Source organism: Salvelinus alpinus, chromosome 9, assembly GCF_045679555.1.
Source record: "Salvelinus alpinus chromosome 9, SLU_Salpinus.1, whole genome shotgun sequence".
NCBI classification, from domain to species: Eukaryota; Metazoa; Chordata; class Actinopteri; order Salmoniformes; family Salmonidae; genus Salvelinus; species Salvelinus alpinus.
Genome location: NC_092094.1, coordinates 76,551,561 through 76,575,606, shown reverse-complemented (window position 1 = coordinate 76,575,606; position 24,046 = coordinate 76,551,561). Strand labels below are relative to the sequence as shown.

The window sequence follows — 24,046 nt, the reverse complement described above, 5'->3', positions numbered from 1 at the left end:
ATATTATATTTCAGATTCTTCAAAGTAGCCACCCTTTGCCTTGATGACAGCTTTGCACACTCTTGGTATTCTTTCAACCAGCTTCACCTGGAATGCTTTTCCAACAGTCTTGAAGGAGTTCCCACATATGCTGAGCACTTGTTGGCTGCTTTTCCTTAACTCTGCGGTCCAACTCATCCCAAACCATCTCAATTGGGTTGAGGTAGGGTGACTGTGGAAGCCAGGACATCTGATGCAGCACTCCATCACTCTCCTCCTTGATGAAATAGCCCTTACACAGCCTGGAGGTGTGTTGGGTCATTGTCCTGTTGAAAAACAAATGATCGTGGAACTAAGCCAGATGGGATGGCGAATCGCTGCAGAATGCTGTGGTAGCCATGCTGGTTAAGTGTGCCTTGAATTGTAAATAAAATCACTGACAGTTTCACCAGCAAAGCACCATCACAACTCCTACTCAATGTATGGGATCAATATCATGCCAAATGTATTCAAATGTAAATCACCAATCCACAAATGTAAATCGCTATCCACAAACTAGAGGTCGACCGATTATGATTTTTCAACGCCGATACCGATGCCGATTATTGGAGGACCAAAAAAAGCCGATACCAATTAAAATCGGCCGATTTTATTTATTTATTTATTTGTAATAATGACAATTACAACCATACTGAATGAACACTGATTTTAACTTAATATAATACATCAATAAAAATCAATTTAGCCTCAAATAAATAATGAAACATGTTAAATTTGGTTAAAATAATGCAAAAACAAAGTGTTGGAGAAGAAAGTAAAAGTGCAATATGTGCCATGTAAGAAAGCTAACGTTTAAGTTCCTTGCTCAGAACATGAGAACATATGAAAGCTGGTGGTTCCTTTTAACATGAGTCTTCAATATTCCCAGGTAAGAAGTTTTAGGTTGTAGTTACTATAGCAATTCTAGGACTATTTCTCTCTATACAATTTGTATTTCATATACCTTTGACTACTGGATGTTCTTATAGGCACTTTAGTATTGCTAGTGTAACAGTATAGCTTCCATCCCTCTCCTCGCGGCTACCTGGGCTCGAACCAGGAACACATCGACAACAGCCACCCTCGAAGCAGCGTTACCCATGCAGAGCTAGGGGAACAACTACTCCAAGTCTCAGAGCGAGTGACGTTTGAAACGCTATTAGCGCGCACCCCGCTAACTAGCTAGCCATTTCACATCGGTTACACCAGCCTAATCTCGGGAGTTGATAGGCTTGAAGTCATAAACAGCGCAATGCTTGAAGCAAAGAGAAGAGCTGAGCTGCTGGCAAAACGCACGAAAGTTCTGTTTGAATGAATGCTTACGAGCCTGCTGGTTCCTACCATCGCTCAGTCAGACTGCTCTATCAAATCATAGACTTAATTATAAAATAATTACACAGAAATACGAGCCTTAGGTCATTAATATGGTCAAATCCAGAAACTATCATCTCAAAAACAAAACGTTTATTCTTTCAGTGAAATACGGAACCGTTCCGTATTTTATCTAACGGGTGGCATCCATAAGTCTAAATATTCCTGTTACATTGCTGTTAGGAATTTTGTTAATAAATAGTTAAAACAAATTCTAGCTTTAGATACAACTAATTGAACTCTGCACGCCTGGTGAAAAGAGATTTGTGTTGTGGGTCATAAAATAAGCAGAAAGGGTCGTTAAACTATGGTTGAACTGACCCAACTTAGCCCTGAGATGTTTAGATAAGGCTGTGGGTAACTTTTTAGGTCTTCCATTATCTTGAGTTGTCTGCTAAAGTGGTAATAAATTATAGTGAGCCTTCAGGATAATTGATTATATTATGTGTCATGTGTGTGTGCTGTGAAGTTGGAATGAACTTTTGAACCTGTTTTCTATTTGTCAGGACAATGAGACTTATTCTGTAACCTATGACGTCATATCTTGTATATAAGCCTGTGTTTATTATCAAATAACAGCGTGCTCCGAGAATAAACACTATTATCTAATTTTAACATGACTGTATCCTGTCTATTTTATGTTAATAAGTATCTTACAAATTCTTATAAATAGACAGATTGAATTTAATTAATGAGTATATTAGAGGAATTATTTAATTCCACTAACAATTGCACAACCTTCAATGTTATGTCATAATTACGTAAAATTCTGGCAAATTAGTTCGCAATGAGCCAGGCGGCCCAAACTGTTGCATATACCTTGACTCTGCGTGCAATGAACGCAAGAGAAGTGACAATTTCACCTGGTTAATATTGCCTGCTAACCTGGATTTCTTTTAGCTAAATATGCAGGTTTAAAAATATATACTTCTGTGTATTGATTTTAAGAAAGGCATTGATGTTTATGGTTAGGTACACGTTGGAGCAACGACAGTCCTTTTCCGCGAATGCGCATCGATTATATGCAACGCAGGACACGCTAGATAAACTAGTAATATCATCAACCATGTGTAGTTATAACTAGTGATTATGATTGATTGATTGTTTTTTATAAGATAAGTTCAATGCTAACTAGCAACTTACCTTAGCTTCTTACTGCATTCGCGTAACAGGCGGGCTCCTCGTGAGGCAGGTGGTTAGAGCGTTGGACTAGTTAACCGTAAGGTTGCAAGATTGAATCCCTGAGCTGACAAGGTAAAAATCTGTCGTTCTGCCCCTGAACAAGGCAGTTAACCCACCGTTCCTAGGCAGTCATTGAAAATAAGAATGTGTTCTTAACTGACTTGCCTAGTTAAATAAAGGTGTAAAAATAAATAAATAAGTAAAATAAAAATAAAACGGCAAAATCTGCGTCCAAAATGACCGATTGTTATGAAAACTTGAAATCGGCCCTAATTAAATCGGCCATTCCGATTAATCGGTCGACCTCTACCACAAACACAATTCACTATCCACAAACAGCTTTTGATTGGTATTTGTAAATCGAGGGCCTTAAGTAAAATGACTGCCTTAAAGTTTTGTACATAGGAAAAATATGCGCAAACATGACAGGTATGGCAAACCTACAACTCCATATTTGGAAGCGCTCAGGTCACCTGACTTTTGGCAGGGATTTGACGACAAGAAAAAGACGAAGTTCTCACACATAGAAAAAAAGTTATCACGGTAGAAAGCGATTTGTAGTCGGAGAAAAAGGTTTGTACCCATAGAAAGCGATTTCTATACATTGCTGGCAGCCTCTCGTTCGCCCATGTTGATGCCTTTCAAGGCTGCATAAATTATAGTATGGTAACCATATGTGTAACCATATAGTATGTCGAAACCCTAGATTACTCTATATTTGCGACACTATTGCGGTGTACACCTGTTCATCAACCAAATAGTTGAATTAGCTGGCCAGTGTGATAGCACCACTAAATGTGAAGGATATGTCATACATTGTAAGTGATTATAATCCATCCGCTGTCTCATGTTGCACAGACGACGAGCATTAAGGAGACATAAGCATTCCTGAGGCCTCTAACCGTTTCCCCAGGAGAGGCATGAAGAAGGTAGAGGGGAGGTGTAGGATATGGGATCAGACTTTGTAACAGTATTTATTCTGTACCTCCCCTCGCCCCAACCTGGACTTGAACCAGGGACCCTCTGCACATAGACAAGTCACCCTCGAAACATCGTTACGCAAAACAACAGTCTCAACGTTAACAGTGAAGAGGCGACTCTGGGATGCTGGCCTTCTAGGCAGAGTTGCAAAGAAAAAGCCATATCTCAGACTGGCCAACGAAAATAAAAGATTAACATTGGCAAAAGAACACAGACACTGTTTAATGTTTAATCTATTTAATGAAGCTGCTAGTTGAGGACTAGTGAGGCATCTGCTTCTTAAACTAGATACTCTAATGTACTTGTCCTCTTGCTCAGTTGTGCACCGGGGCCTCCGACTCCTCTTTCTATTCTGGTTAGAGACAGTTTGCACTGTTCTGTGAAGGGAATAGTACACAGCGTTGTATGAGATCTTCAGTTTCTTGGCCTCTGTACGCCTATGTAGATATTCCATAATAGCTATTCTACAATAGCCATTTACAACATTAACAATGTCTACACTGTATTTCTGATACATTTTAAGTTATTTTAAATGGACAAAAAAAGTGATTTTCTTTCAAAAACAAGGACATTTCTAAGTGACCCCAAACGTTTGAATAGTAGTATGTGTGCGCACGCGTGTACACACACACAGTATATCATATATATGGTATATACAGCGCATTCAGAAAGTATTCAGACCCCTTGACTTTTTCCACATCGTAATAACAAGGCTATAACATAACATTGCCCACCCCTCATCAATCTACACACAATACCACATAATGACAAAGCGAAAGCAGGTTTTTAGAAATGTTTGCAAATGGTTTTTGCTTTGTCATTATGGGGTATTGTGTGTAGATTGATGGGGGGGGGGGGGAACAATGTAATAAGGCTGTAACGTAACAAAATGTGGAAAAAGTCAACAGGACTGAATACTATCCGAATGCACTGTAGGTTATCCATACATAAATGCATGCTTTTTAACAGGGGGCTGCTCAGCTCTACTCTGCACTTAGCAGCACTTGGCACTCTACCGACAGAGGATAAGTCACCATCACCATATAGGATACAGCTACCAGCTAGCATTAAGTTACTACTAGCCTACACAGTATAGATGGATGGATGCATGGATAGACTACTCCACTCACTACGCTAGGCTAACTGGCATTATCCCACCAAACTGTCTGTCTCCGGTGAAGGCTGTGAGTGGAAATGCTTTGCTATTCTGATTGTTTCTCTGCATTTCAACAACACTCTATAGAACCAGCAAAATAATTACGGCTTTTAAGACTAAATACTAAAGGCTTCCCTTCTTTTCGCCGACAGACTTTGAATGGCGTAATCACCCAATGCATCAGCAGCCGTGCCAACCAACAGGGCCCAGTAACATTGTGTCTGTGTGTTTTGGAGGACGTGATTGCCCAGTGGTGGTCCCAGGTTTTAGTGTAGTTGATTAAATCAGCATAGTAGAGTCTGGGGCTGAGAGACAGCCAGGATCCCATGCTGGGAGAGAGACAAACACAGAAAAGATCACCACCATGGGGCCCTGGTAGAGACAGACCTCCCACACACTGCTCTCTCTCTCTTCCAGAGTCTGAGACATGTTCTCTTTCAATCCCACTCACCCGCTCCCTTACATTAAAAACACACACATACTCTCCCGTTCTTCCATCCTACCTCCTGCACTCTCTCTCAGGGGGTGAATTCCTTAGCTCAGGTCTCACCTACCTCTCTCTTGTACAGGGTTATTATTAGAGGGGAAAGGGGGTGCCACCACATAAATCCAATCCATTATTATTCATTAAAAAAAATTGTCAGACCAGACCAGCTCCAGAGTGATGTCATCATGTGTGTGAAGGGGGAGTTTCGTGGGTTATTACATTGGGTGCTCTGTTGTGACTCAAAAGCTAATTTGCCCATTCACACACTCTTTCCCTCTTTCTCTACAGCCCTTTCCCTTTCTCTCCCATCTCCTTCCCCCCAGGCTTAATTGACTGCAGTATCGGGTGAGGGAGAATCATTCTGCGCTGAGAATCAATCGTTCCATTGTGGGGCGGTGGGGCAGATTAGTGGCTAGTTAGCACTGGTGAATAATGTCAGCTGGCACCATTGGACCTGTTGTCAATCACACAGGAAACAGCACAGTACCAGGGCCTCATAGAAACATACAAAAGTAGCCCTGTACCAGCCAGGGCTACAGCTCTACTTGATATAACATGCTTTTTCTGTTGCAGTAATTGGATGTGGTTCACTAAAGGCAGGGCTTACACTCGGTTTTGTGAGACAGATGTAAGCCAGCCACACAGACACGCATGCGCACACAGGAAAATACAGTAGGTTGGTTTACAGCTGAAATTATGTTCTGTCCAGATGGCTGAGGCATGGTAATACTGAAGCATGGTGCGGTTAACACCAGGGCTCAGTCCCCTCAGGGAAACCATGTGCTGCTGACTGGGCTCTGTGTGTGTGTCTCTGAGAGAGAGAGGAGAGAGACCAGGCTGTGTGTCGGCTAGGAGTCACTATGGATTATCCTGCCTGCTAATGACCGTTGTTGTTCATGTAAAACATGATGAAGCAGCTTCCTGCGGCAAGAGGCATTACTTAGACTAACACAGAAGCATAGACAAAGTACGTGGCATCATTCTCCACACACACAATGAATCAGAGCGGGTATAGCCAGTGTCCGGTGAGGGATATTATTCAATTTCCTTTGCGGATTCTCACAACCAGAACCTCTCCACTGATGCTGCCAGAGTGACTGGGAGTGAGAACTAGCACAGTCTCACATTGCAGCTCCTCCTGTTGCAACAACTGCATTTTGTAAAGCTGCCTTCCGGGGCTGAAGGGTAGGGCTTAGGTTACTTCTTTACTAGGTTAAATAAAGTTCAACAACAGATGTTTATTTAAATCCTCACATTAATATATGTTGATAAAATTCAACAAAAATGCTCAATGATTGAATAAGCAGAAAAGAAAGCACAGCATGTTTTTCCTTCTTCTTCCCTGTGATGTTTCGGTTGATTCTGATGTGGGCAAAATAATCTGAAGATGAGGAACAGCTGTTCTGGGAATTTCTGCACCAGATTTTGCTGCAGCAAAATATGAGTAAGGTCATCCTCATCATGCTACAACTAGATTTATTGAGAGGCCATAAAAGAAGGCCAAAGATTAAGAGCTACAGGAAGATGGTTTTTGGAAGCTATACACGTGTACTAAGGCGATGGGTAACAAAACAGATGAGGGCATGATTAAAAGGCTGGAGATATAACCGTACGCCATAACGTTAACATACTGTAATGGCTTTCTAAACAGAGTGACTAGCAGATGATGCACACACAAACACGAGTCATCAAATCAGAAAATACTGCATGACACATGCCCTCCAAGCCACAGCAGACAGACACAAAACTCTATTACAAATCAAATCTATTACAACCTCACACCACTCTCTATTCAGAAACCAGGATCCCTTTGGAGCAACAGCAAAGCACATACACACACAAACGCAAAGACCGTCAGGTACACATGCATGCACACACACACACACACAGCTATAGTCAGTACCTCCATGGCGAGCGCGGCCGTCTGCTGGTCGTAGTGGTTGAGGTTGTTGGGCATGAAGGTGGTGTTGTAAGGCAGGTCCTGGCACATCCGTAGTCCTATTGGCTCACAGGTAAACGTACTGTGACTCTCTGCTGTCTCCGCATGGATAGACAGACAGGGTGAGCAGAGGGACCAGAGGAAGAGGAAGAAGAGTGACCTAGACATGACCCTGTCTCTGTGCGAGCCCCACCTCACACTCATCCTCAATTCACAAAGCAGGGTAGGGGGAGAGAGGGATGAAGAGAGGAGATGAGGGATTAGAGAACAGCGGGGCTATTATTCTTCTCCACAATCACACCCTGGAGATCTGTGGAGCTCACAGGGGAGTCCTGCTGCTTCCATCCCCCAGAGAATGCACCCTGCCTGGCTACGGGAACCACACAGCCAGCCTCACTCCTCCAGGCCCTCTCTTGCTGGATCTGTACCCGCTGGAGGGCTGAGATCATCAGCCTAGATGTTCCACCGTCTCCTCCCCCCCCCACCTCCAGCACAGCTATGGTCCTCTGTTCTTCTCTCCAATTAAAGAAAATGAGAAACTGCCTATTGAAAGTCTTCAGTGTTTCTTCAAAGAACGTCCAACGGCCGAGTAACACATCAAGCAAGACCTACAAGTTCAAATACAAAAGAATGGTAAGACAAGTGGCAAGAAAGTCCTCTAAATGTGTATAAGTGACAAGAGCCAGGGAGTTGAAAAACAACATCCCCATCTCTCATTTACACAAGTCCCCATAGATCTTCAACATATCTGATTCAATAGACTTAATGCTGTAGTTATTACATTATTATTACAGTCACTTATATTACATTTTCAATTGAAACATCTAAGCTACTTCTAGGTTATTGATAAGGGCGAAAACAGCTAAACATAGGCTTACAGCAACTGAGTGTACAATACATTAGGAACACCTGCTCTTTCCATGACAGACAGACCAGGTGAATCCAGGTGAAAGCTATGATCCCTTATTGATGTCACATGTTAAATCCACTTAAAATCAGTGTAGATGAAGGGGAGGAGACAGGTAAAAAATATATATTTTTAAGCCGTGAGACATGTGTAGGTGTGCCAATTCATAGGGTGAATGGGCAAGAAAAGATTTGTCACCAAAGCCCCATATACTACCCACCACTGCGACCTGTATGCTCTCGTTGGCTGGTCCTCGCTACATATTCGTCGCAAAACCCACTGGCTGTAGGTCATCTATAAGTCCTTGCTAGGTAATGCTCCGCCTTATCTCAGCTCACTGGTCACCATAGCAACACCCACCCGTAGCACGAGCTCCAGCAGGTATATCTCACTGGTCATCCCCAAAGCCAACATCTCCTTTGGCACCTTTCCTTCCAGTTCTCTGCTGCCAATGACTGGAACGAATTGCAAAAAAAAATATCACTGAAGTTGGAGACTCATATCTCCCTCACTAACTTTAAGTGTCAGCTGTCAGAGCAGCTTACAGATCGCTGCAGCTGTACACAGCCCATCTGTAAATAGCCAATCCAACCAACTACCTACCTCATCTCCATATTTGTTTTGTTTTTCTGCTCTTTTGCACACCAGTATTTCTACCTGCACATCCTCGTCTGCACATATATCACTCCAGTGTAAATTGCTAAATTGTAATTGCTTCACCACTATTGGCCTTTTTATTGCCTTACCTCCTTACTTCATTTGCACACACTGTATACAGATTTCCTATTGTGCTATTGACTGTATGATTGTTTATCCCATGTGTAACGCTGTTGTTTTTGGTCGCACTGCTTTGCTTCATCTTGGCCAGGTCGCAGTTGTAAATGAGAACCTGTTCTCATCTGGCCTACCTGGTTAAATAAAGGTGAAAAAAAATAAAAATTAAGTGCCTTTGACAGGGGTATGGTAGTAGGTGCAAGGCACACCGGTGTGTGTCAAGAACTGCAACTCAATAATAGGAAGGTGTTCTTAATGTTTTGTACACTCAGTGATTTATTAGGAAATACATTTGTCAGGATTGGATTACTGTCACTTAATTACATTTTCAACATGATACTGTCCAATAGGTCTACAGGCCTGTAGGTGTCAGTCGTCCAATGTCGCTAGTGGTTTCTTTACAGAGCAATTTATATAAATTTTTGCAGTATAACCTTGTTTGTGGGGCGTTCATTTGCCACTAAACAGCTGCGCACACGCCCTTCCAGTCGAGTCAATCTATTATGCCTAGCAAAGCATGTTTCCTCGTCTTGAATTTCCACTCTTTTCAATAGAATTTAACCCCTGCAAACTGACCATAGATGCCTACCCACCCCCTAGCCGCACGGTTGTGTGAGGTTGGCCGGGCAACTAACATGCTCTCGTAATGTTAGTATCACGGGTTGATTACTATGTCACTGGTGTCGCAAAGAAATGCAATTTAAACTGTAAATCTATACAGCAACCTCAGTGAGTGTATAATAATGTAACGTTAGATACGCTGGTTAATACCAACAAAATACAATGCAACCATACAGTGGAACATTGTTTTTCTATCTAGCCAAAAACATCCCTGCTAACGTTAGCCCCAAGACAATTCTGACAATCTCCTGACCTACAGCCTCGCTCACCAACGTGTCTCGAGTCGAACACCTACCGTTAGCTAGCTGAGCTAACGCTACCATTTGTTTTTTGACAGGAATGAAATAATTGTTTCGTAATTCTTACATTGTATACGATACCTAACTCGCAAACGTGATATGGTGACGTTGTAGCAGTTATTAAAACCTGTCGCTACTGTACCTCAAAAAAAAAAAAATTGTCAGTGTGACAAAATCTTCCAAGATATAACACGAACAAACGCTTCGTAGAAACATGTAATTTTTCAAGCCCGTTTGCACACACATAGAAAAAGCTAAACTTCACCTTCAATTTGAATTATGCTTGATCTGCAGTGCTCTTCGCCGCTGTTTATTCCAGTTACAATACACACATAAGCACCTCGCTCTCTCTGTCGCTGCTGCTGTGCTTGTAAATCCATTCAATTATCTATTCCCGGACGCGCGCTTTGAGTGAGAGCGCGCAGCGCAATAAGAGCCAACTGACTGCATTATGCAAAATGATCATCAATCAGTTCAATTGATTATATATATCATAGAGAAATCCAAATATAATTAACATCATGTCCAATGTTATATATACTGTGCATTTATTCATGGTTGCATAATAGGCTGCAGAATAGAGATGAAAATTCCCATCCCCTACAGCCATCACACCAATGCCAACACTCAGTGTAAGGTAAACAAACAGTAATGTGGAGAGCACACCCAAGGTAAAATATGTGAGTAGGCCTAAAGCCCACAATATGATTTGTATTTATTTATTGCAGTTGTAAGCCTACTCAACAATAGGCAGTACAGCCTATGATGGAAACTCGTGATGTGTAGGGCTGGGAATTGCCAGGGACCTCACAATATATTATTAAGATACTTTGATACCGATATGATATGTATTGCGATTCTCATGATTCTATATGTATTGAGATTCAATACTATGATTTTTCGATGTTCCAAACATATAGCTCACCATATGTTTGGGAGAAGAAAGAGCCGTAATTAATTGTTGATCAGACATGGAAATAAAAGTGCTGAAAACAAATTGGCTCCCTTTTTAAAAAGATGGAGAAAAAGCTATGAATGAGCTATGAATGAGCTATGAAGTTTTGATGTGGGTATAGCCAACTAGTGCTGAAATAAAAATGGCAAAATAGTCAAAACAATACCATATATCATCAAAAATAATATCCCGATATGTAACAGTAACAATCCCCCCCATCACTAGTGATGTGTGTGTGAGATTGTGCTGTGCATTTCTTTCCAGTCAAGGAATTCTGAGGATAGCAATGATTAGTCAAATAGTAAACATTCATTTGAAGCAGATTTAATATATATATATAAAAAACTTTGAACACATTGATCAGTGTGACATAAAATCAACAAAAACAAAGCTGATGCAACTTCTGGTACAAATACCTCAGGAAACCAAAAACCATCATACAGTTGAAGTCGGAAGTTTACATACACTTAGGTTGGAGTCATTAAAACTCCTTTTTCAACAACTCCTCAAATTTCTTGTTAAACTATAGTTTTGGCAAGTCGGTTAGGACATCTACTTTGTGCATGACACAAGTAATTTTTCCAACAATTGTTTACAGACAGATTATTTAACTTATAACTCACTGTATCACAATTTCAGTGGATCAGAAGTTAACATACACTAAATTGACTGTGCCTTTAAACAGCTTGGAAAATTCCAGAAAATGATGTCATGGCTTTAGAAGCTTCTGATAGGCTAATTGACATTATTTGAGTCAATTGGAGGTGTACCTGTGGATGTATTTCAAGGCCTACCTTCAAACACAGTGCCTCTTTGCTTGACATGGAAAAATCAAAAGAAATCAGCCAAGACCTCAGAAAAGAAATGGTATACCTCCACAAGTCTGGTTCATCCTTGGGAGCAATTTCCAAACGCCTGAAGGTACCACGTTCATCAGTACAAACAATAGTACGCAAGTATAAACACCATGGGACCACGCAGCCATCATACCGCTCAGGAAGGAGACGCGTTCTGTCTCCTGGAAATGAACGTACTTTGGTGCGAAAAGTGCAAATCAATCCCAGAACAACAGCAAAGGACCTTGTGAAGATGTTGGAGGAAACAGGTACAAAAGTATCAATATCCACAGTAAAACAAGTCCTATATCGACATAACCTGAAAGGCCGCTCAGCAAGGAAGAAGCCACTGCTCCAAAACCGTCATTAAAAAGCCAGACTACGGTTTGCAACTGCACATAGGGACAAAGGTCGTAATTTTTGGAGAAATGTCCTCTGGTCTGATGAAACAAATAGAACTGTTTGGCTATAATGACCATCGTTATGTTTGGAGGAAAAATGTGGAGGCTTGCAAGCCGAAGAACACCATCCTAACCGTGAAGCCCGGGGGTGGCAGTATCATGTTGTGGGGGTGCTTTGCTGCAGGAGGGACTGGTGCACTTCACAAAATAGATGGCATCATGAGGTAGGAAAATGATGTGGATATATTGAAGCAACATCTCAAGACATCAGTCAGGAAGTTAAAGCTTGGTACAAAAGTCCAGACAATCCACCAGGGTTTAAACTCTGGGTCTTCCAAATGGACCCTTAAATGGCTTAAGGACAACAAAGTCAAGGTATTGGAGTGGCCATCACAAAGCCCTGACCTCAATCCTATAGAACATTTGTGGGCAGAACTGAAAAAGCCCGTGCGAGCAAAGAGGCCTACAAACCTGACTCAGTTACACCAGGTCTGTCAGGAGGAATGGGCCAAAATTCACCCAACTTATTGTGGGAAGCTTGTGGAAGGCTACCCAAAACGATTGACCCAAGTTAAACAATTTAAAGGCAATGCTACCAAATACTAATTGAGTGTATGTAAACTTCTGACCCACTGGGAATGTGATGGAAGAAATATGAAAAATATTCTGACATTTCACATTCATAAAATAAAGTGGTGATCCTAACTGGCCTAAGACTGGGAATTTTTACTAGGATTAAATGTCAGGAATTGTGAAAAACTGAGTTTAAATGCATTAGGCTGTCACGCCCTGACCTTAGAGAGCCTTTTTATGTCTCTATTTGGTTTGGTCAGGGTGTGAATTGGGGTGGGTATTCTATGTTCTTTAGTTCTATTATTTGTATTTCTATGTTTTGGCCGGGTAGGGTTCTCAATCAGGAATAGCTGTCTATCGTTGTTTCTGATTGAGAACCATACTTAGGTAGCCCTTTTTCCCACCTGTCTTTGTGGGAAGTTAACTTTGTTTGTGGCACATAGCCCTTTAGCCTCACGGTTGTTTTGGATTGTTTATTGTTTTTGTCGGCGTCATATAAATAAAGGAATATGTACGCTTACTGTAGATCAATTCAGTTTATTTCAGGAGGTGAAATGAAATTCCACTCATGTTTAAAAAAAAAAAAGTATTAAAACTTAATTGAAATTTACTTCATTTACTGAATAAATAGGATATTGCCCCAACTCTTATACACAAAACATAAATGAACCACATTCTGATAGAGCACAATCCAGACAATCCACCAGGGTTTAAACTCTGAAATCCAGCTCATCTTGATGAGTAGCCTTACATTAACTTATCACTCCAAAGCCACATTGTAGTACTACTACTGTAGTATCAACAACATACAGCAGCCCTGGAGGGACACCTTTCAGCTACAGCAGCCCTGGAGGGACAACCTTCAGCCGGGCACGCACAGGTAACCCGCTTTATAGTGTCAGTCACCTCCTTATGTCAATATTGATTTTCCCCTCGGTTTGGGGGATTAGCCTTGCATGCAAAGATTACACCCTGCTCGATTTAACCCAGCCCCAGATTAACCGCATCAGCGCTGAGCTGATCGCTTCTGCCTGGTGTTGGGGAATGTGAGCACCCCCCCAGCTACGCCTGAAACAAACTCTCAGGGCGCGTCTCAGTACTCTAAAGTGGTTTCCTCTCCCCGTTTCCTTTCCTTCATATGCACCATCAGGAAAAAAACTGGAGGATAGGAGAGGATGCAATTCAAGACAGTTGATATTGAACCACAGAACCCTTCTCGGGCAGGCTATTGCTATATTCCTACATATATCAAGTAGGGCTGGGCGATTATATTGAATTAATTTGAAATAGTGTTTTTGCGCGATATTCCAAATGCCTGTATCGCAAAAAGTATCATGTTTATTTTTAGTTTTTATGAGCGTTTATGTCCGCTTGTTCTCATGCCTTTTTGGTCTCGTTTTCTTCGCTCCATCTGCTGTGACTGCACCTTCACCTTACACACACACACACCAAGCCCCTCTCCCTGCCACTCACAACAACAAAGACGAGAGATCACTTCATTCACACTGTGACAAGTGGTTTCAACTTGCTAGTCACTATTTGCATTTGAGGTTTGGTCCAACAGAATCAGTCATATGGACACCGAAAGACGAGATATTATTTTTTACTGTAATAGAGGATAAGTTAACCTCTAAAGATACCCGTTTATGTCTCAACTCCTCAAATTGCACGAGAGCAGACTACTAAAACAGGAGTATCAATTTTGGAAAATTAATGCTCAGTTTGTCATGCGCTGCATTGCAGTACCACGTACCTCTAGCAGCATTTTAGCCAAAGACTGTTATACCAGCTGTCTAGTCTGTGTTTTATAAATGTGCAATAATATTCATACTCATTTTGAGAAATAAGGTAGACCACTTGATTTCAATATCTGACAGGCTAGCATGCCGTTCAAACAGTTGGGAGATGGACAGAAGGGTGTGTTCATAACAAGGTAGAACAAACTGTTCTACTTTGTTAGCAAATAGATCCAAGTTGGCTAAACTTGAAATATAAATATTAGCTGGTTACTCAGTAGCACGTGGGCTTGTGCTTGAGAGATTGTTTATGAGCCAAGTGTTAATTTTCTATAATGCCTGCTACAAGAAGTTAGTCAGTATAAGTGAATGTGCTTTATGCATGGTTCGGGTTAACTTTGTAACAAAAAGGGCATATTCATAGACAGACTACAAAGCCAGATCAGCGATTACTGCAAAAAGCAGGTTAAACTATATCAGTGGGTCTTGTGGTTGTGGAAGGCTTATATTTAGCCTAGGTATAACTTCACAAGCCCTGAATTCATTAGATTCTTGCTGACTGTTTGAAATGCAGTGTATTTGACCTTTAATTGTACAACAAGGCATATCGTGAATTGCCCATAAGTCAGAAAAAAATGCAGATAAGATTTTTAGGCATAACGCCCAGCCGTTAAAATCAAGCATGGGAATAACAGAGCATGAAGCATGATAAATGCCAAATGGGATTAAATACAATCATTTCCATGATCATAGCGGAATACTAAAACGAGGATATTCATCCCATGAATAATCTCTACACTAAAGGCGTTTGTCATTTTGCATTTGTGAAATGTAGTTGGCGGATCAAGGGGAGGATTGACATTCTCAGCAGACGTGAACAAATACAGAGACATGGTCATCTTACAGTCTAGCCGCTCACTGAGAGGGAGAGGAGAGTCTTTGGTATGAGTGGAGGTATAGGCATCAGGGAGGTTCTCTGAAGAGGACGAGGTTCAGTCATCACTTTCGTCATTAAACAATGTTGGGAAGAGAGCATGAGAGAGGAGGTATTAGTTAAAAAAAATTCAGATCGACGAAAGTATTAGATGTGTAGTGTTTCAGATTACGGTACAGAAATGACCAGGTATTTACTTTAAAATGACATGGTAAAACAGTAATTGCGCAGTCATAACCCATGAACTCATGTTTTTGAGGATTTACTAAAACAAGTAGCACTAGGCACCATGGCACCACCTAGAGGAATGGAAAAGGAGAAATACACTGCTCAAAAAAATAAAGGGAACACTTAAACAACACAATGTAACTCCAAGTCAATCACACTTCTGTGAAATCAAACTGTCCACTTAGGAAGCAACACTGATTGACAATAAATTTCACATGCTGTTGTGCAAATGGAATAGACAAAAGGTGGAAATTATAGGCAATTAGCCAGACACCCCCAATAAAGGAGTGATTCTGCAGGTGGTGACCACAGACCACTTCTCATTTCCTATGCTTCCTGGCTGATGTTTTGGTCACTTTTGAATGCTGGCGGTGCTCTCACTCTAGTGGTAGCATGAGACGGAGTCTACAACCCACACAAGTGGCTCAGGTAGTGCAGCTCATCCAGGATGGCACATCAATGCGAGCTGTGGCAAGAAGGTTTGCTGTGTCTGTCAGCGTAGTGTCCAGAGCATGGAGGCGCTACCAGGAGACAGGCCAGTACATCAGGAGACGTGGAGGAGGCCGTAGGAGGGCAACAACCCAGCAGCAGGACCGCTACCTCCGCCTTTGTGCAAGGAGGGGCACTGCCAGAGCCCTGCAAAATGACCTCCAGCAGGCCACAAATGTGAATGTGTCAGCATATGTTCTCACAAGGGCTCTGAGGATCTCATCTCGGTACCTAATGGCAGTCAGGCTACCTCTGGCGAGCACATGGAGGGCTGTGCGGCCCCACAAAGAAATGCCACCCCACACCATGACTGACCCACAGCCAAACCGGTCATGCTGGAGGATGTTGCAGGCAGCAGAACGTTCTCCACGGCGTCTCCAGACTCTGTCACGTCTGTCACATGTGCTCATGTGCTCAGTGTGAACCTGCTTTCATCTGTGAAGAGCACAGGGCGCCAGTGGCGAATTTGGCAATCTTGGTGTTCTCTGGCAAATGCCAAACGTCCTGCACGGTGTTGGGCTGTAAGCACAACCCCCACCTGTGGACGTCGGGCCCTCATACCACCCTCATGGAGTCTGTTTCTGACCGTTTGAGCAGACACATGCACATTTGTGGCCTGCTGGAGGTCATTTTGCAGGGCTCTGGCAGTGCCCCTCCTTGCACAAAGGCGGAGGTAGCGGTCCTGCTGCTGGGTTGTTGCCCTCCTACGGCCTCCTCCACGTCTCCTGATGTACTGGCCTGTCTCCTGGTAGCGCCTCCATGCTCTGGACACTACGCTGACAGACACAGCAAACCTTCTTGCCACAGCTCGCATTGATGTGCCATCCTGGATGAGCTGCACTACCTGAGCCACTTGTGTGGGTTGTAGACTCCGTCTCATGCTACCACTAGAGTGAGAGCACCGCCAGCATTCAAAAGTGACCAAAACATCAGCCAGGAAGCATAGGAAATGAGAAGTGGTCTGTGGTCACCACCTGCAGAATCACTCCTTTATTGGGGGTGTCTGGCTAATTGCCTATAATTTCCACCTTTTGTCTATTCCATTTGCACAACAGCATGTGAAATTTATTGTCAATCAGTGTTGCTTCCTAAGTGGACAGTTAGATTTCACAGAAGTGTGATTGACTTGGAGTTACATTGTGTTGTTTAAGTGTTCCCTTTATTTTTTTGAGCAGTGTATGTAAATCATGTTAAGAAGCCTAATTATGAACCCATGTATGGATGTGAAAATATTAGCGTTTATATTAATTCATGTATTATGTTTGTAAAATGTGAAAAAAACTTGTATAAAGATTATTTTAAAACAAAAAAAATAGAAACGGAGAAAGGGCTAGGGGAAGGCTCAGGGAAGGGTCAAACACCGGTGGACTGATCCCTCACCTCCCTGACTGTGACAGTCCTCTATCCAATCAGGCTTTGGCCTTGGGGTGAGTACTCTGGATCTGCTACTGCCCTATTGGTCAGAGCCTCTTCCTCCAGCTGGCACAGAGAAAAGAGACAGGTGAGATGAGGTTTCGTGGATAGTGTGTGTGTATTCGGAATGTGTTTAGACCCCTTCCCCTTTTCCACATGTTGTTACGTTACAGCCTTGTTCTAAAATGGATTAAATATTTTTTGCCCCTCAACCTACACACAATACCCCATAATGACGATGCAAAAATGTATTACAAATAAAAAATAGAAATACCTTATTTACATAAGTATTCAGACCCTCTGCTATGAGACTCGAAATTGAGTTCAGGTGCATCCTGTTTCCATTAATTATCCTTGAGATGTTTCTACAACTTTTTTGGAGTTCACCTGTGTTAAATTCAATTGATTGGGCATGATTTGGAAAGGCACACCTGTCTATATAATGTCCCACAGTTGACAGTGCATGTCAGAGCAAAAACCAAGCCATGAGGTCGAAGGAATTGTCCAGAGAGCTCTGAGACAGGATTGTGTCGAGGCACAGATCTGGGGAAGGGTACAAAAACATTTCTGCAGCATTGAAGGTTCCCAAGAACACAGTGGCCTCCATCATTCTTAAATGGAAGAAGTTTGGAACCACCAAGACTCTTTTCACCGCCCGGCCAAACTGAGCAATCGGGGGAGGAGGGCCTTGGTCAGGGAGGTGACCAAGAACCTGATGGTCACTCTGACAGAGCTCCAGTTCCTCTGTGGAGATGGGAGAACCTTCCAGAAGGACAACCATTTCTGCAGCACTCCACCAATCAGGCCTTTATGGTAGAGTGGCCAGATGGAAGCCACTCCTCAGTAACAGGCACATGACAGCCCGTTTGGATTTTCCCAAAAGGCACCTAAAGGGTGCTCAGACCATAAGAAACAAGATTATCTGGTCTGATGAAACCAAGATTGAACTCTTTGGCCTGAATGCCAAGCGTTAGGTCCGGTAGAAACCTGGCACCATCCCTACGGTGAAACATGGTGGTGGCAGCATCATGCTATGGGGATATTTTTCAGCGGCAGGGACTGGGAGACCAGTCAGGATCGAGGGAAAGATGAACGGAGCAAAGTACAGAGAGATCCTTGATGAAAACCTGCTCCAGGATCTTGGAAGGTGAACCTTCGCCCCAGTCTAACAGGACAACGACCCTAAGTACACAGCCAAGACAACGCAGGAGTGGCTTCAGGACAAGTCTCAGAGGATCTGCAGAGAATAATGGGAGAAAACTCCCCAAATACAGGTGTGCCAAGCTTGTAGCGTCATACCCAAGAAGACTTGAGGCTGTAATCGCTGCCAAAGGTGCTTCAAGAAAGTACTGAGTAAATGGTCTGAATACTTATGCAAAATTCAAAAGGCACTCGCACATCTGAGCAATCTTATTTGCAGGTGCATGGCAACAATTGAACAAGATGAAGGAAAAAGGAAACCGCACACTGCTCTTGATAGTATCACCGATATTTAATAAGCTTACGTATCGGCCACACGGCCTTCGTCAGAGCTTTTGGGATTTTTTGAAAGTTGCACCCTTATGTAGACATGGCCCCACCCACATCCGTTCTATACATCGAAGGGGGTTGGAGGCAAAGGGAAAACAAATAAGTGCTACCAAATATAACAATATGCATTTCATAAATATTACAAACGTGTATAAATAAGGCGTATTGAAAACGTCTGTAAAATCTCAATGAGGACATAGCAAGTTTTCATTAGTCATTGGGTACTTATGGAAATGTGATATTTCATTTATTTTTTTATAAATATGCAAAACGAAACAACTGTTTTTTCTTTGTCATTATGGGGTATTGTGTGTAGATTGATGAGGGGGGAAAAACAACAATTTAATACATTTTAGAACAACGCTGTAACGTAAGAAAATGTGGAAAAAGTCAAGGGGTCTGAATACTTTCCAAATGCACTGTATGTGTGTTTTACCTGTTCTTTGAGGTATGCGTGTGCGCAGGGTCCTAGACCCCTCAGTACCAGTCCCACTACGAAGCACCAGATGGACAGTCCTGTTTCCAGTCCTGCCAGCAGAACACATGGGAACCACAGAGACAGGGTAGTGTCCTGAAGAGAGAGATAAGTAGAGGTAGAGAGAGAGAGAGAGAGAGAGAGATACTTAATACATAAGTATATTGGTGTGGTGTCAAAGGGGCAGAGAGAGCGTGGTAGAGAGAGAGTGGTAGAAAGAGAGTGGTAGAGAGAGAGTGGTAGAGAGAGAGTGGTAGAGACGTACATATATCCGTGTGGTGTCGAAGGGGCAGTCTGCATTGACTGGCGAGCGGGCATTGATTGGCTGGTCAGTGAAGTTGCAGCCCATCATGAGGCCCCGCCCCTCATTGGTAATTGTGAGGCTAATAGCCAATAGGAGCCCGACGCCGCAGGCCGCAGAGAGTAGGGCATTCAGGAAGGAACTAATCAGAAGACCTATGTGCTGGAGTTGGGGGAGAGAAGGAGAGGAGAGAGAGCAAGAGGAGGGGGTATAGGCAGAGAAGAAAGGAGGGAAAGAGGGGTGAAGTCAAGTTTAGTTTATTAGCATCCCCATTAGCTACTGCACATGCAGCAGCTACTCTTCCCGAGGTCCACATAAAAAGTACAAATACATGTACAGAACAGTTATAGACAAGGACATTAAATCATATTTTTATTACATAAAACAAATATATATAATAGAGTTATATTGCAAAGACACCAAGAGACAACAAAAATACTATTTACACACTATTCAAATATACATATTCATACATACAGTTAAATTAGATCTTTAGAAGAGGAGAGGCCCTGTAATACACATTTTTTTGTGTTTTTTTTAAGCTAAACTTGCTTTTTGCCTGAGTAACCTCTTGGTGCAGAGCATTCCACGGTAACATGTCTCTATACATAACTGAGCGACACATTAAATCTGTTTTTGGTTTGGGTACAGTGAAGAAACCCCTGGGGGTGTATCTGGTGGGGTATGTCTGTCTGTTTGAAGTGTATGTGGTTAGGCATTTTCAACACACAAATATTTCTTAAAAAGACTAGAAGTAGTAGTCAAGAGAGATCAGTGGGGTGATGGTTGCAGACTTAATGGCTTACAAATGATATGTTATTGTTATGGATGGTGATGGTCTTACCAGTTTCCAAACGGGCAGATTTCTTGACACCAATATGGCAATGATTCCTGTTGCAATGCTCTGAAAATGGAAAGACAAACGTACGTTTTTTAAATCTATAACATCACCTGTTATTAGTTATTACTACAGTAACCCATAATATAGTTCTCTGACTGACCAGCAGTCCAGAAGTGACAGAGATGATGTTGGCTGCTGTGAACTCGGTGGTGATCTGGTCGTTGGGTTTGGAGATGTGACGCAAGATGCTGCCGTGGACGATGGCTCCCAGGATGAAGTTGATGTGGCCCACTAGGATCAGAGTAAACCCCTTCTTCATCAGCCACCCCGGACCCTTCTCCTTATCTGACACACAGACACGTTGGTGATTGTACACAACACACATAGTTTAATAGCGTACACAGTAAACACCATGGAGAATGACAGAGTTAACATACAAAAGTCAGCAAGCCTCTCCAACTTCGACTTATTTGTTGAGAAACATTCACAATACTGAAGACAGTATAGCCTACTGAATGTGTCACTCTAGACTCTGTGCATCTGAAACGTTAGAGCAAGTGTTCAAAGCATTAGTAGTAGATTATCAGTTTACTTTCGAAATACGCAAACGAACACCTGTGCAGGGCAGGCTAGACAGAATGGTATCCCAAGATGTACTCTTCAGGAGCCTACCGTAACGTTATTCCTCATGGTCGAAGGACTATGTATGTTATTTTCAGAGGTAGACTGGTTCTGGCAGCCAAAACAGCCAAATACTCCATCTAAACACAAATCGATTCCCAATTGCGTTATGTTTCTAGAAACATAAAGCCCTTTACATTCATATCAGATCAAAATAATTTCACAAATGCAAAATTAACACTTACTGTACACTATTTTAACTGGCTTTATCACAGTTGCAGCCGACAGAATTTTTCAGTGACAACACGTTTCTGGCGGCCTTCTTCTATTACCCACAGGTTTTTGAAGCATGCTAGATAGCTAATTAGTACTGTCGTACATCTGTCTTCCGCAAGCACACGCTGTAACATGGAGATATGGCCGTGTGGGAAAACTAACCCTATAAAAGGTGTGTATCAATTATTTCTCGCTGATATGAAAGACAAGGTCCTCATGCTTCCAAAAGCGTAATGGACGTTAATGTTCAGACAGAGCTCGGGGCTCTTAACAAAAATCCTGCCGTACAGAAGACGCCTTTGTCTAATGACTCTACAGTGCCTTCTGAACATATTCACACCCATTTCCTTTCCACATTTTGTTGTGTTACAGCCTGAATTTAAATGGAGATTTTGTGTCACTGGCCTACACACAATACTCCATAATGTCAAAGTGGAATTATGTTAAAAAATACATTTAAAAAATCTAGATGAACAGCTGATATGTCTTTGGTCAATAAGTATTCAACCACTTTGTTATGTGAAGCCTAAATAAGTACAGGAGTAAAAATCTGCTTAACAAGTCAAATAATACATCGCAGGGACTCACTCTGTGTGCAAAAATAGAGTTTAACATGATTTTTGAATGACTACCTCTTCTCTGTACCCCCCACACACAGATAATTGTAAGGTCCTTCAGTCAAGCAGTGAATTTCAAACACAGATTCAACCACAAAGACCAGCCAGGTTTTCCAATGCCTCACAAAGAAGGGAACCTATTGGTAGATGTGTAAAAAAAAAACTAAAAAAAACAGACATTAAATATCCCTTTGAGCATGGTGAAGTTATTATACTTTGGAGGGTGTATCAATACACCAAGTTACTACAAAGATACAGGCGTCCTTCCTAATTCAGTTGCAGGAGAGGAAGGAAACTGCTCAGGGATTTCACCATGAGGCCAATGGTGACTTTCCAACAGTTACAGAGTTTAATGGCTGTGAAAGGAGAAAACTGAGGATGGATCAACAACATTATAGTTACTCCACAATACTAACCTAAATGACAGAGTGAAAAGAAGGAAGCTTGTACAGAACAAACATTTTCCAAAACATGCATCCTGTGGCAAAGCAATTCACTTTTTTTCTTGAATACAAGGTGTTATTATGTTTGGGGAAAATTCAATACAAAACATTACTGAGTACCACTCTCCATATTTTCAAGCATAGTGGTGGCTGCATCATGTTAGGGGGCTCCCGAGTTGCGCATCGGTCTAAGGCACTGCATCTCAGTGCTTGAGGTGTCACTACAGACACCCTGGTTCGATTCCAGGCTGTATATCACAACCGGCCGTGATTGGGAGTCCCATAGGGCGGCGCACAATTGGCCCAGAGTCGTCTGTGTTTGGCCGGTGTAGGCCGTCATTGTAAATAATAATTTGTTCATAACTGACTTGCCTAGTTAAATAAAGGTTAAAATAAATTTAAAATTATAATGTAAACAACAAAAAAAGGGGTATGTTTGTAATCGTTAGAGACTGGGACGTTTTTCAGGATAAAAAAATAAACTGAATGCAGCTCAGCACAGGCAAAATCAGATGAAAACTTTGTTCAGTCTGCTTTCCACCAGACACAGGGAGAGGAATTCACCTTTCAGCAGGACAATAACCTACAACACTAGGCCGAATCTATAAATCTAAGCCAAGACCTGAAAATTATTGTCTAGTAATGATCAAAAACCAATTTGACAGAGCTTGAAGAATTTAGAAAATAATAATGGCCAAATGTTGCACAATCCAGGTGTGAAATGCTCTTAGAGACTTACTCAGAAAGACTCACAGCTGTAATCACTGCCAGAGGTGATTCTAACATGTATTGACTCACAGGGTTGAATACTTATCTGATCAAGATATAGTGTTGTATTTTTCATATATATATATATTTTTTTACAGATGTTAGAATTTTACTTCCACTTTACATTGCTGACTATTTTGTGTAGATCGTTGATCATTACATTAAAAAAATTTAAAAAAATGTAATCCCATTTTGTCACACAACAAAATGTGAAAAAAGTCAAAGGGTGTGAATACTTTCTGAAGGCACTGTATGCGCAATGTAATGGAGCTGAAACTCAAGACAAAGGGCTTTCTAATCGGGTGACAGAATGGTTGCCTTGCCAAAGTGAAAACAAGAATTTACCTGTGCACATCAAAGGTAGCTTTCTCCGGTACAAAAAAAGTTATCTAAAGTTCACTTACCGAAACCACACATACTGTTGCAGTATATTTGTCAAGATATAGGCTATTTCTTGGTGGATAACAGACAGGCCTACGTCTTTATTTCGTATTTTCATGAAAAAGTTCCTCCGGAGTTGGAGACGTCAGGGGCTTTACCTGTCAAGCGGAAGCTGGGCATTCACGGGAGGACAAAGGTTAGTTTTTGTATGCAAATTAGATTAGGGTGGGTGAATGGGTTACGTTTTATCTCAATCTCAAAAAAGTGTGTGTGTGAAGTGGTTGGGGGTAAAAGAGTCAGCTAGATGTCTGTATGTGTGTATCAAATAAAATAGTATTGGTCGGTTACACATATTTTGCAGATGTTATCGGAAATGCTTGTGTTCCTAGCTCCAACAGTGCAGTAATACCTAACAATACACACAAATCCGAAAAAATATTAATAATTATATTAATATTAAAACGAGCAATGTCAGAGTCCAGAATATAAATAT

At 41.9% G+C, this 24,046-nt stretch overlaps 2 protein-coding genes across 3 annotated transcripts in view; both read right to left on the bottom strand.

Annotated features, from left to right (window-relative positions):
* The window catches only part of LOC139530640 (frizzled-3-like), a 31,063-nt gene extending 20,916 nt beyond the window's left edge, over positions 1-10,147 (bottom strand). Inside the window, exons 1-3 of one of the 2 annotated variants that reach the window (XM_071327226.1) lie at positions 10,001-10,134; positions 8,402-8,496; positions 7,099-7,742 (exon numbers count right to left, since the gene is read on the bottom strand). In XM_071327226.1, coding sequence (XP_071183327.1) covers positions 7,099-7,338 — 240 coding nt within the window. In that variant the 5' untranslated portion in view covers positions 7,339-7,742; positions 8,402-8,496; positions 10,001-10,134. Of the gene's footprint in view, positions 1-7,098; positions 7,743-8,401; positions 8,497-10,000 lie in introns of both variants that reach the window. The other variant, XM_071327225.1, reaches the window with a different exon arrangement.
* Positions 10,148-14,785: 4,638 nt separating this feature from the next.
* Positions 14,786-23,770, bottom strand: LOC139530642 (keratinocyte-associated protein 3-like). Its single transcript, XM_071327227.1, has 7 exons — positions 23,577-23,770; positions 20,608-20,792; positions 20,451-20,510; positions 19,571-19,768; positions 19,267-19,401; positions 17,268-17,366; positions 14,786-15,238 (listed from the first exon to the last, which is right to left on the bottom strand). Exons 1-6 carry the CDS (start codon positions 23,587-23,589, stop codon positions 17,289-17,291), a joined length of 669 nt encoding a protein of 222 aa, XP_071183328.1. The 5' UTR covers positions 23,590-23,770; the 3' UTR covers positions 14,786-15,238; positions 17,268-17,288.
* Between the last annotated feature and the right edge of the window lie 276 nt (positions 23,771-24,046).